The 14062-nt window shown below is 40.7% G+C and overlaps 1 protein-coding gene across 1 annotated transcript in view; it reads left to right on the top strand.

Moving 5' to 3' along the window:
* LOC109380265 (ATP-binding cassette sub-family A member 8-like) overlaps positions 1–8507 on the top strand; it is a 43581-nt gene extending 35074 nt beyond the window's left edge. Inside the window, exons 18-26 of the mRNA XM_019637648.1 lie at positions 516–607; positions 2532–2692; positions 3144–3219; positions 3293–3387; positions 4147–4266; positions 4482–4622; positions 5982–6061; positions 7385–7440; positions 7568–8507. Coding sequence (XP_019493193.1) covers positions 516–607; positions 2532–2692; positions 3144–3219; positions 3293–3387; positions 4147–4266; positions 4482–4622; positions 5982–6061; positions 7385–7440; positions 7568–7666 — 920 coding nt within the window. The 3' untranslated portion in view covers positions 7667–8507. The remainder of the gene's footprint in view (positions 1–515; positions 608–2531; positions 2693–3143; positions 3220–3292; positions 3388–4146; positions 4267–4481; positions 4623–5981; positions 6062–7384; positions 7441–7567) is intronic.
* The last annotated feature ends 5555 nt before the right edge of the window (positions 8508–14062 follow it).

The raw sequence follows: 14062 nt of genomic DNA, 5'->3' as shown, positions 1-14062 counted from the left end.
TGAAATTCGTTAATTCCTGCCTATGGAGAGGGACTTAGTCACATCTACATGGAAACCATAAGCGCTCTTTTAAAGTGAACCATTGAGACTGTGACATTTCTATTTAATAAACACGATTGGTTTCCTAATGCTCATTATTTTTCACAAGAGAACTCATGGGATATGCTAGCACATTCTGAAAGCTGGGCAAGCAGATGTTAGGTGAACTCATTTTGTGACATCTCACAGCGCTTAGGGTCACACTTAGCTTCCAAGAGTGGCTTTGTCGCTTCCCATCTCTGTGACTTTGGGTAATTAACCTCACCCCTAAGAGCTTCTGTCGCCAAATGTGTAAGAAAGGATTATGATAATGACCTCTCAGGGTGGTGATGGTGGTGGGGGGTGGGGGTTGTGACAATTAAGTGAGATACTATATACAAAGCACATAGCACAACACTTGTTACATAGTGAGATTTCAGACTGTCTTATTCTTATTTTTACTATTAAAAAAGTAACCATTTTTTTGTTTGTTTCAGGTGAGGTTTTGGGATTATTAGGACACAATGGAGCTGGTAAAAGTACATCCATTAAGGTGATAACTGGAGACACAAAACCAACTGCTGGACAGGTAGGTGAGTTACGTGGAAAATACGGTATCTAATAGTGCTCCAAACAAAAGTTACAAGGTGTTAAAACTTTGTATATAACAAAAATCTCATTCAATCATTATATTATTGAAGCGATCAATGCAGCAGAGGAATATATCACAAATTATCACATTAATATACACAAAGATGAATCACAGAAAGGGGATAATTATTCATGCCTTCAAATGCATTTGGAGGGAATGTCCAATGTCAGATCAGAAATCAATATCAAAATCCATACAAACTTTATTTATAGTATGGATTTGCACTTCCAATGACCACTGCCCTCCCAGTATGTAATGCTTTAATGTTGAATAAAAATGTGTGTGTTTTTTTTTTAAACCTTTCTTAAGCAAGCATATTCACTGTCCTTCAAAAAGTGCTTAAGTGCTGGGACACATATTTTGGTTCAAATACATGATCTTGGGGATGTGTTTTCAAGGACTGGCTTGAAGTTGAGCAGCAGCATAGGAATCTGACTGGTTTGTACTTGCAAAGCCACTATCTAAGGGGGCCAGGCAAACAGGAAAAGAGCTGATTTATTGGAGAGAGACAAGGTGTAGAGAAAACGTTTGCCCCAAATTCTATGGCAGAAGATAGAGAGCTTTAAGAACTCCTTGGAAATCACATCCAGGGGAAGGGAAGAACAGAATCGAAGGCGGGGGTCTGTGGAACTTCACCAAGGGAAGGGGGTTGGTGGCCAAGCCCACAAGGGGAAAAGTCACTAGGAATGTGATGGACAAATATCCCACTAAAGCGGAAGGAGAAAACATAGTCGCAGTCCCTCTAAAGCCGAGGTGAGAGCAGGTGTTCATGAAGGAGGCCTCTCGGTGATTTTGGTGGCTAGCCGAGCCCAACAGGACTCCTTAGTTCAGTTGAGACCACCCTGCAATTCAATCACCCCCGGGACCCCAAATCAATATTTCATTTCTCATTAAGCATGGACAGAAGAGGTAACTGTTTATTGATATATTAGAATGAAATATTTTAAAAGGTAAGAGCTTAATTATAAAGCCAATTATTTGGGTATCATGAAATCAGCCTCAATCAGATCAACCAGTGTGAACTTTATAAATAATGTCACCTGCTTAACTACTTTCAATCACCTCCCAAAGCATATGGCTGGAAGGAAACCTCCCCTGCTTGTCAGGAGCTGGTTTCTGTGTCCCTTCTGCCTCATCTCTCTCTTGTCCCCTTGATCACCGTGCTCCGGGACCCGTGGCTTTGCCTCAGGTCTCAGAAGACACTGAGTGTCATCCCTCCCCAGGACTTTTGCTCTGCCCCAAATCCCTTTCGTCTGGCCTTTTCCACGGCAGGCGTCGTCTTGCTCCTTTGATGAAATGGCTTTCTCTAATCATCTAAGTCACTTCCCCTGCTATTCTCCACCCCAACCTAATGGAATAGTTCCTTTACCGTACCACTGACGATCAGCCTCATTTCTCTGCTTGGTGACTGCCTGATTCGCCCAGTAGAGTGAAAATTCCCAGTAACCACTGGCCATTCCATTGCTCCCTGCGTCCAAAGCAGGCAGCTCAGTATTGGTTACATCGGCAGTTCTCAAAACACATTTCATCAGTGAGTGACGCTCAATAGTGAGCAATTAACGTGTGTCTTTCTGAATGCGATGAAAACAAAAAAAATTGGATATAAACTCTTGGCCATGATGGTAAGACACCACACTTGTGAGATACTTGATTTGCAGCTTAGCTTAGGCTGTGCATACGTTTGTTTCCAGGTGCTTGCTCTCTGACAACCTTCCTCCCATGCAAACTGGTTACAGATGACTAAACTCAGTGAGATCCTAGAACTTCTCTAGTTTTCCTAGGTTTGCAAGGTGCAAGGTGTCATGGCAACACAGAGACGCAACGCAGGACGTAGGAACTGAGAGTGAACTTTTCTCTGCAGGTGCAACTGAAAGGGAGCAGCGAAGGGGCCCCCCTGGGGTTCCTGGGGTACTGTCCTCAGGAGAACGCGCTGTGGCCCAACCTGACGGTGAGGGAGCATCTGGAGGTGTTGGCGGCTGTGAAAGGGCTGAGGAAAGCGGACGCCGAGGTCGCCATCTCACGGTACATGGGAAGACACACCTGTTCTCCCTCCGTGGGAAAGTGAGGCGAGGAGACTCATTGCCGACTCAGACCACATTGCATAGATTTGCAATTAGAAACTGAGTTGCCTCAATTTCAAAGTGTTCTTTTTTTCTCATATTAAACATGGAAAGAAAAAAGTCACTATTCACTGGTAAATTTATCAAAAATACTAAAATTTAAGTGTAGTCTATCCTAGGACAGCTATTTGAACGTCATGAAATGTGATTTTATTCTTTTAAATGGAAAGACTATCTTTTCGGGGGGGGGGGCTGGGGGAGGGAGCAAGCCAGTCAATTTTAGGGTGTTCGGGCATCTGTTTTCAGAACCACATTTCTGAGCTCTGCTCCCCATCCTTGTCCTTCGTGGCCCCGTTCTCCTATCAACTTTCCTTGTTGTCAAGAAGTGTGTAAGGCGCCATTGTTTCCCGCAGGTTGGTGGATGCGCTCAAGCTGCAGGCCGAGCAGAAGCGTCCTGTGAAGGCCTTATCGGAGGGAATAAAGAGAAAGGTAGGGGCGGGGCTCGGGGTTACTCTGCGCAGCCCACAGATCGGTGCCAGACGCGCTGTCCCTCTCGTTGCAGCTGTGCTTCGCGCTGAGCATCCTGGGAAACCCGTCGGTGGTCCTGCTGGACGAGCCGTCCACCGGGATGGACCCCGAGGGGCAGCTGCAGATGTGGTGAGGAGCGCTACCTGGTCAGGGCCAGTGTGGATGCCTTGCAACACACCTGTGAATTGTTTTACTCCTGTAGAAATTGTCCCTTAAACTGTTTCTTAGTGTGAAAAACAAAACAAAACAAAACAAAAAAAACCACCTCAGTATCATTAGTAAAACTGATACTTTGACAAAACAAGATTTTTTTCCCCCTGATAATATTTCCTAACCATTTCTCATTAAAGGAAACAGAAATGTTGCCAGGGCCCAAAGATACTCATTCTGAGTATTGGAATTGCTCGATTGATGTGTTAGGCACATCTCTGTTGACACAATATGACACAATCATATAGCGTTGTCACATAGAATGCGAACTCTCGTTGGATTGCAAAGGTGGGGGCAGAAGGCGGGTTCTGGATGTTGTCACGTATGTTTATTTTGCATTGATTTGTTTTTACTAGGTTGTGACCACTCTGTTCAATTTGATGCCATTCTCTTCCCCTCTGCACAGCCTTTTCATAAACAGCCTCTTGCTCAGCATTTCTCTTTCAATACGACCTCATAATAAATATTGTGTTCTGTGAACTCCCCTCTTCTAATGCCTTCTAACACCTCTCACCTGGTTTGCCCTTCCTCATCCCACCTGCCCTCTTAAGAGTCCTCTCCTGCTTAATCTCTTTTTGCTAATTATTCATAATCATGCCAGTTAAGAATTCTTCTCTCCATCCATTTCTGATTCATTAGAAGACTTCCTTAATTGTGACTATTCTCTTGACAATATAGGCAGGCGATCCGAGCCACCTTTAAAAACATGGAGAGGGGAGCCCTCCTAACCACCCATTACATGGCAGAGGCTGAGGCTGTGTGTGACCGTGTGGCCATCATGGTGTCCGGGAGGCTGAGGTGGGTGTTCATCCAAGCCCACACTTGACCCCCAGGTGCATGGCTAGAAGAATATGTCTGTGGGCAGAGAGAGATCACTGTGAAGAGCTGGAACCACTGCACCTGGGTCTCACAGTGAAACCCTCGACACAACACTAGCGGCAAACCAAGTGTCTCAAATGTTGCATTCTGTGTCTTTTTCTTTCTCTGTTATGACCTCCTGCGCCTCCTTCCAGGTGTATTGGTTCCATCCAGCACCTGAAGAGCAAATTTGGCAAGGATTACCTGCTGGAGATGAAGGTGAAGACCCCCACCCAAGTGGAGCCCCTCCACACTGAAATTCTGAGGCTTTTCCCCCAGGCTGCACGGCAGAACAGGTAAAGATGGTGGCTGGTTTTGATCTGGTAACAAATGTCCACTTTTCTTTGTCAGTTTCATTGATTTTTCATCATTTGAGTCCACATTTAGACCAAAAGGAAACCTAAAAGAAAGAAATGATTTGTTGGATACTGCAGAAGAGAATTGCTAATGAAGCACATGTTGTGGTCCTACTATGTGCTGGTCATTGTCCTGGTCTTGTATTATTTAATCCTCACCATAACTTTCCAAAGTAGGCCATGGTATTCCAGTGAAAAATGAGATGATTTCAAAAAGGCATTGTGAAAGTCTGGCCTTTTGAAGGACCTTAATATATGGAATTATTATCTTTATGAATAGGAAATTGGTAGACATGTTAGATCAAATGACAGGTAACAAGTGGCAGAACTAGGATGTAAAGCTGATTATTTTATTCCAAATCTATTAATATTTCCAATTTTATATAGAGTCTGGTAATGGAACAATCCTCATGAAAGTAATACACTAAAAAAATCAAAGACTAACTTTAGGGTCATTTTAACACCTAATATTTACTACAGGAGTCAGGTAGGTGATTAAGGAGTTAGGGGAGAAAACAGTAAGAGAAATAAATCATAATGAACAAGCTCAGAAAATATATTTCTACAGTGGAGTATAAATACTAAAGCAATGCTGTAACTCAATGTACAGCCCAGGACTGAGTAGAAATATGTCATAAAGGGATAAGGAATGAAAAAATGCATGAGAATGATTGCTCCATAAATATACAAAACAGTATCTTATGAAATGAAATCTAAATCTTCCTGATTTCCAAATGATGAAAAGACAAACATCTGAGAAACAAATTATTTTAAAAATTGTTGTTGCTGAACATTATTTGGCACTGAATTTTGGGGGAACTCTAGTATCCTCGCCAGAGACTCAATTTTATTATCCTATATGAGGAAAGCATTTTGAGCAAGAGTGGGGGAAGATGGGAGAGGTGTGAATTCTCCGGAGAACAGACTTAGATTTCTACCCAAGTTGGGAAACTTTAAGAAACTACATGGTGTCAGTGCCTGATTGGAGGATGAAACCAAAGAGTAAGTGTTTAGCTTAGAAAATAAAGTGAAAGGTGACTGGTAAATCTGGAAATTTCATTTATGCTATACCTGCTAACCTCCATCCAAGGACGGTCAACTATCTGGGTCTTACTCTCCCATCCCCAATCCTTTTTGTGACTTGCCTCCTTTTTATTACTATGGATTTGCCTTAGACACTTCACCTCCACCAAACCGACTCTTATTTACAGAAATAAAGACCAGAGTGGCATTGGCAGTCGGTTTCCATCTGCCACAGGTGGTATCAGCCTCTCTCTCTCTCTCCTCCTCTTCTTCCAGGTACTCATCCCTGATGGTGTATAAGTTGCCGGTGGAAGATGTGCAACCTTTAGCCCAAGCTTTCTTCAAACTAGAGAGGGGTAAGAGAGATAAACTTTGAAATAAGATGCTGAAAGCAGAATTTCAAATGATAAAATAATCTGTCCATGTGACCAAAATGAAATGTGACATAATGTGTTAAACTGAAAAGTTAGAATCTCAAATTGACTTTTAGGGGCACAATACCAAGAAAGTGGAGGGATTCCGTGTTGGGGGGAGGGGGGTGGGTAATGGGAGTGACTTTTATTTGCTTTGTGAGGTTATTCCATGTATTTTTGTGTCTATATTGGTACGACCTAAGTCAAAACTCAGTTACATGTGCATTTAAGGAGAATGCTGTCTTTGGAATATTGGTGCTTGCCTATTTAAAATTAATTTAAATATGTGGACTTGCAGATTGTTTTATTGCCTTAGGCTCAATATTAAGAAACTGACCTCTTGTCTGGTCATTGAGACAATCTTCTTGTGCCTGCTACACTTGAAAACTGAGCATGCTGCATCTGCCATCGCCAGGTTCATGTTTTCCTTGCCATCCAAGCCCGTTAGCCCTGCTACTCTGCACTGTGCTGGCCAGAGCTCCTTCCCTGTACTTTTCATTGTCATTGCTCAATGATATCTTCACTTGCTTGTCACCTTCCCTGAGAAGAGATTCGAGTCTCGTGGTTCTGGAAGACTCTTCTTACTCCTGTTGATAGCATCCGAGGTCACAACGACCCCTCCTGTTTCCATTCTCTGAGCAGAGCACCCCAGGTTCTGGGCCATGGGGTCATTCACGGCACGACTGGATTGGCACTGCAGCCGGTACTAGTCTGATACTTTTGGTGGTATATTTCCGATCTGTTACAGTTGGTGGCATATTTCCAGTGTGCTGGAGTCTCAGCAAGGCTCTAACTACCTACCCAGTCCATTTTGGTCAAGGAGAAGGGTTTTTAATTTGCTTAGGATCCAGTTACATTGATGGACAGAGGCCTGTGAGCATTATCTGCTCCTTAGAAAACCACAGACATCTTTCTCTATAATCTTCTGACGAGACCCTTTTCAAAATGTGTCTGCCTTCCACCTCTTCCTGTGCTGAATGTGCAAAAGCACTGGCTCTCCTGCAGGGAAGAAAGCTGTCTCAGCACCATTTCTTCCTTTAAATATAGATCTCAAAACCTGTGCAACATACCAGCACCTTTTCCCCAAAAACTACAGGAATACATTGGTGTTCTTTTAACTGAACACTGTACTTAAACCATGAACGATTATTATCTTAACCTTTTTATTTAAGTTTTTAAAATTGTTATCTGTACTCTATGTTGACTTCTAAGACCATCTGGATATAAAAATATATAAACCCCTAACATACGTCCATCCTTGTGCAGTTAAACAGAGCTTCGACCTGGAGGAGTACAGCCTCTCACAGTCCACCCTGGAGCAGGTGGGTCAGTTTTAGAGATTTTCTATCATCCATGGAATGTAAATGTACAGTTAAGTGCATACTCTTTGCACTCACGTGGAGAAAGCAGTGTGATATCCCTCTCTCTCTATTCCTTGCCCCCTTTCAGGTTTTCCTGGAGCTCTCCAAGGAGCAGGAGCTAGATGATTTTGATGAGCATGTTGATCTCTCAATGCAGTGGAAGCTGCTCCCTCACGAAGAGCCTTGAAGCCCCACCTACCCTACATTTCTGTTCAAGCCTGTGGTTGTTTTTTTAAGACATTTATTTTTATAGCATCAATGTATATTTTTAGAAATTATATTGTAGACACTGACATGGTTTTTCATGTGGTAGAGAGGAGGAGTGAGGGCTGGGCAAATTCAGGGACAACCTGGACAGAGGCCCCTGACTGAGCCCACCTCCCAGTCACAGCCTTCATATCTCTGCAGGTCACCCTGATCCCATTTTTCTGTATAAAGCTGAATAAATCAATTTACTTTTATAAGATTGTTTCTGTTTCTGAATATAATATACAAATTTTGTTTAATTTTTTTATCAAAAACTTCAAACCACTATTTTCTAACCTAGACTGAGAAATCCATATATTTGCTCTCTTGAAAGTTTGATACTTTGTAAAGCTGATATTTTAGTAAAATTTAAGTGATGATGTCAAAAAGTACCATACTTATTGAAATAGATTTTAAAATATTTTCTTATGGCTAAAAATATTAAAATATCATTGGTCATAATACCTGATATCAATATATTTGACAACATATCCAATGGTAACACTATCAACAATATAGACATTGTCTGGAAAACTAAAAACTTTCTATTAGGAACTTATTATACTTTTTTTTTAATTTCTATAAACCAACGGAGTCCTATTTTCATTGTGTTTTTAAACCTAGGCTAAAGATGCTTATATTGTAACTCATCTTTTATGGATATCTGACACTTCATCTCAGAAAGTTGATAAATGTCTTAACAGGTCAAATGACCAAGTTGGTGAAAAATATAAAATAAATTTCATATATGTAGTTTTGAAATATGTTTTCTATTTCAAGTATTTCATGTGTGTCTCTCTTGACTCAGTGGCCTCCTTTTTACAAGTCCATTGCAATCTAATTGAAAATAATTTCTATATACCATGTTTCCCCGCAAATAAGACCTAACCAGAAAAGAAGCCCTAGCATGATTTTTCAGGATGCTCATCATAGAAGACCTACCCAAAACATAAGCCCCAGTTAAGATCATCAGCCAAAAATCTACATTGAATAAATGTAGATTTTTGTACATAAGTAAATGAGTAAATGTAGATTGTTGGAGCAAAAATTTATGTAAGACCCGGTCTTATTTTCAGGGAAACACAGTATAAAAGTGAGCTTGCTACTTTAATCAGTGTGCTACCAAAATGTAAAAGAAGAATATGTCACACCATGAACAATGAAGTAAAAAGTGGTGGCACACACATTTCCTAGAAAAATCTTCTAAAAATACTGGGTGCAATTGCCATGCATAAAATGTAGTTAAACGAGATTTTCTGAGTTGTGGAAATGATTCTCTGATACCAGTTCTTTGCATATCCTTTCTTCCCTTTCAGAATCCCTGACCCTCCATATAAGCCTCAGAAAATTCTTAGCAACACAGAAAATTCTACCCTGGAGAGCACCCACCCCCTAACTATCTTCCAGAGCCCAGACAGGCTCTTGTGAGGTCTGTTTACTCACCTTGTGTTAAGAACAACAAGATGCATGGAACTCAGTTCCTACCTTCAGCAAATGCTGCTGTGTGGCAGTGATCTGTCGTAGTGGAGCATGGCCTAAATTCAATCTTGGATCGATCTACCATTTACTATCTGTGCAGACCTTGTTTCCTCATCTGTAAAATGGAGAGATCAGGACCTAGTTCAGAGGGTTACCATGACAACCAAAGTGACAGACAACAGCACCAAACTACCTGAGTGTTACCAGCGCCCAGTGACTCCAGGAAGCTCTCCCAGGCCCTGCACAGTGCCCTTGTTCATATCCGCTCATTTCTCAAAACATACCTGTTTTCACTTCATTTCCCAAAGGCCAGTGGAGGTATCTGTAAATATTACACTGAACAGAATTATTTTAATCAGGACTTCACATTGTAACCCAAAGAAGTAATACAAACTAGCTCAGTTGTTTTTTGTTTGTTTATTTATTTGTTTGTATGTTTTTATTTGAAGCTATTTGGTAAGACAGCTAGAAAGATCTGGGGCAAGCAGAATTTTAACATCCAAGTGGCTTTTTACTCAGCCTATGGATGGAACCAGTCTCGATATCATAGACAACAAGGCCTTTGGAAAAATAAAACTGATAACTGTGTCAAACCTGAGCTTAACGTTTTGCACCTGCTGTTTTGCAAGGAAAAGCCTGACCAACTCTTCACATGGTTTCTTGTGGGGCCAAAACCTGGTGTGGGCTTCCACTGATATATCTGTGTGGGGGCTAAAAATAACAAATTAATACTTCTCCTCCCACCTTCTAAGGGCTAATAGTCAAACTAGCAGAGACAGATTAACAGGGGAAAATCAAATTTTAATATATGTGCATGGGGAATTCACATATGCATGAAAATTCCAAAGATAGCAAGGCACCGTTGGGTATATATGTCATGTTTGACAAAGAGGGAAAAGGGTTTTAGACTTCAGAAGTGAGAATGGGTGATACACAGGCAGTTGAGGAAGAGTTGAGGACACTTGGCAGACAAATTCTTGCTGGACAACTCAGAAACAATGGGAAACAGGAAATCTAGTCAACAGGCCCCTGTCTGAAATCTTCCCATCGACCATACTTAAATCAAGTTCAGCAAAGGCAACATCCTAAGACTTCCTTCTTGAAGCAGGTTTTTTGGTTTTGGGGGTTTTTTGTCTGAATCTCTTGGGCAAAAATGGACCAAAGGTCCACTCTGAGTCTTGTTTCTTAATAAACAGCTTAAAATCAATATCTCAGAAAGCTAAACTTGACCCCCTTTATCTACAAAGGAAATCCATTACCATAAATCTGGCACTACACAGAGGATGGTGAACTTTGAAATGCTTGATGACCAGATGGCAGATGTGGACATTTCTGAGGCCAATGGGGAACCCTGGCACTAAAAGCACAGATTAACTGCAGATTTTACCCCCAATGTATCACAGCCCATTGTGTTTACAAGCCACAAAAGACAGGAACCATATTGCTGTGCAAAAGATCATTCTTTTTGTTCCTTATGGTTAATCCTACTCTATCCATCCTTCTTTTAATCCTCACCTTCCTTATATCCTATAATATTCTTTTACCTTCTTTTGTTTTGCCTTTTCTCTTGTTGTATAGAGACCATACAAAATTGTATACAAGGGGGAATGTTCCATTAAAGTAAATTGATTGGCATGGTAGAAACAATACACCTGGCTAATGCACCAGCATCTTTATTTTTCAACCAGATGTACAATGTCAAGGAAACATGGCTTCTGTCTCCCTGTCCCAGGCAACCTCTTGTTCCAGTTTTTATGCTTTTGATTCCTTTTCTGCTCATATATTTGCTTCTTCTCCTTCTCTCTAGGCCTATGACACTTTTCCAAGACTATGTTAAATTAAAACTATGGGGAGGATTTTTTTCCCCACAATTAAAAAAAAAATGTAGTGTGTCTTTCAAGATCCCAGAGAAGCCACGTAATATATTATGTTGAACAAGAGACACCAAAGGAAACGGAAGATATGAAATATCTTTATGATGGTGGGAGCCAAATGTTTCAACAGACATCCTTTGTCTACTTCAAGCAAGAACAACCACAGCTGTGAAAGGATTGAGGGGAGAGACCAAACCATTATCATCACATAATACAGATGCCTAGCAACATTTTGAAAGGGAGAGCGTTAATGTTCTTTTTATAAATTTCAAAACTTCCTTACTTTTCTTTTTCCTGGTAATTTAAATTTTGTGTTTTCATCCTTCTCTTCCCATCCAAGAAAAGAGGTTGGAGAGGAGGCCAGTTATGGGAGGTTTTCAAGAAAAGCACAGTAAACAAGGGTGAAGTTGTTATGCAGATTTAAGTCTGAGCCTTCTCCATTGATAAGAGTTTCTAGTTTTAGTCATCCTCTTCCTGCCACAGAGAAGGAGACCCCTTACAAATAAACAGAGTACAAATTTCTATCTATAAATCTCTACCCTTACGAATTTACCTTATAAAATGTAAATTGTCCTTATGAATTGGTAACCTCTACTTGGTTTTCAAAGCTCCTCCTGTGTCTGCTTTTCTTAAAAATAACCAGCTCAAAATAATCCTTATGCCAAAAGACATATTTTGGGATGCTCCCTTCAGAGGGGAAAGACCACATCTCATTTGTTTTTGTATTCCCAGTTCCCAATACATAGTAGACGCTCAATAAATGTCAAATGAATACTCCAAGAAATGGAGAATAACTGAAAGAGTAAGGGAAAGATTACTTGAGACAAATTATTCTTACTTTAAAATGAAGCATGTGCCTCAAATTAACCTTGAATGTTGTTTGACAAAAAGGCTATGGTCATTGACATTTGAGCAATAGTGAGTAATTCTTCTAGCTACAATCTGGGAGCTTATGAGAGCCAAAGAAACCTGGAAAACTGAACTACAAATGGAAAATACAAAATCAATGACTAGGAAAACAGACCACACTTGAGATGGGTGGTTTGCTTTTTTTCAAGATGAAAAATGCATAATGTATAACTACCTCACAGAGAGGTCGTACACATTTCCTCAGCAACTATATCCATCTGAACTCCTATGTACCAAACACTGACACAGTTACAGGAATATCACAATAAGTAAAACACCACCAGGAAGGGAAAGGAAAAGGACTCATTTATTAAGCATCTTCCATATGCCAGGCGTTCAGGTTACCATCTTAAAAGGATGATTATTACCACTTGACAGGTGAAGAAACTGATTTCTAGAGCCTGAGTAACTCACCTATGATCACACAGTTGGCAGAACTGGACTTCAAACCCAAGTCTGTCTGGTTCCAAAGCCCCGTGATCATTTCAGTGTATATAGAATGAAAATGGAATATGATGAATGCAATGCAGACAGTTACATAAAATGGTAGCAGAGTAGGGTACTTGACTCTTAGCTCTCCCTGGTAGGGAGTGTAAAGTTTGAAGCAAAGAAAACTTCAAGGGGAGGTTTTCCTAAACTTAGGTCCTGACAATGGATGAGTCGAAATGTGGCAAGTCATCAAAGGGAACAATGAAAACCAAGTAAAATGGTAGAGAATCATGAAAGTGACTAATCCAGTTCCCATTCCAATTTGAAGAAGATAGAGATCAATAAACTATAATTATTTTAACTACCTAGAAACAATGGAAGGTGGGGTATTGGGAAGGGGAGACCAAAAACGTTCCCAGAGCCACTTTTTTCATACTTGTGCCCTAAACCCAAGGTCATTTGACCATTTTTTATGCAATGAACATGGTCGTGGTTTGTGGCCATTCAATATATTTTATTGGATTTGTTGCAAAAATGCAAACCACAGCTTCTGGGCATTTAGTTGCAGCTGTCAAAGCAATGATACGTCCAGTTTGTGCTTGTTGTAAACTCTGTGGTTTCCTTTTGTTTTCTCTGAAGAGGGATTTTGAGTAGCAGAGATGCTTAAAAACAAACACAGGGAGATCGCTATTTCCACACAGGGTTCTGAGACTCTATGTAGCATATCTACTGAGAGAGAGAGAGAGAGAGAGAGAGAGAGAGAGAGAGAGAGAGAGAGAGAGGAGCTATGAAGAAACTATGCTCTGTGATTCAGAAAGTGGAAGATCCTGGCTTCTTTAAGAAATCCCAGCAGGGCAGAAAAAAGATATTGAAAAAAAACACGGAGAAGGAAGAAATGAGCTCTGGGGATAGAGGGCTGGTGTCAAGGGACCCAGAGCTGGAGAGGCAGGGAGTTGGTCTGCCGCTGTTTTGCACAGAAATAAAAACTTGCCAGAACTCTAGAAGGATGAGTACTTGAGAAGCTAGACAAAAGGAATCAGGGAAGGTGTGTGAAGCTACTGGAGTCCTTAAGGCTAGTGAGAAAAAGCAATTAGGACAAATATCCCAATTCAAGACCGATTCAAAGCCACCATGTGAGTTACCAAAAATAACCCTGCTTTTGTTCTTATTTTTATCAAACCATGCTGCTTAATTGTACATCTCAAAACCTCTTGGGTAAGCATTTAATCAGGGCTTAGTCTGATATCGTTGCCTTACCTTTCTGTTGCAATAACAGGTAACTATAGAGTTCACAGTAACGTCACAGGTCATCTGAGCAGGTGGGGTCTCCGTCCTTCCCAACATATCCATGTTGCATTTAGAACTTCGAGGCTACCAAGTCAAGTTAGCTAAAAAATTTTTTTCTCAGAACACCTAATTACATCTGTGCACTCAAATACAAGTTGTGGGGTTTCTAGCAGAGAATATGAGAACACTAGCTTCCTCCTCCATTAGGGTTCAAAGATATTCAACTCATAGACTGAGGTATCCTCAGATTAAACAACCTGTTATATTGTGTTTGTTTCACATTTCACCTAACATCAAAAGCACAGTGAGAGTATTTTGCTCATTTAAAGGGAACTCGGATTATAAAAGACTGAGAAACG

The sequence above is a fragment of the Hipposideros armiger genome, unplaced genomic scaffold (genome assembly GCF_001890085.2).
Source record: "Hipposideros armiger isolate ML-2016 unplaced genomic scaffold, ASM189008v1 scaffold_34, whole genome shotgun sequence".
NCBI classification, from domain to species: Eukaryota; Metazoa; Chordata; class Mammalia; order Chiroptera; family Hipposideridae; genus Hipposideros; species Hipposideros armiger.
Note: the sequence above shows the minus strand (reverse complement) of the source record. Positions and strands in the feature narration are given on the sequence as shown.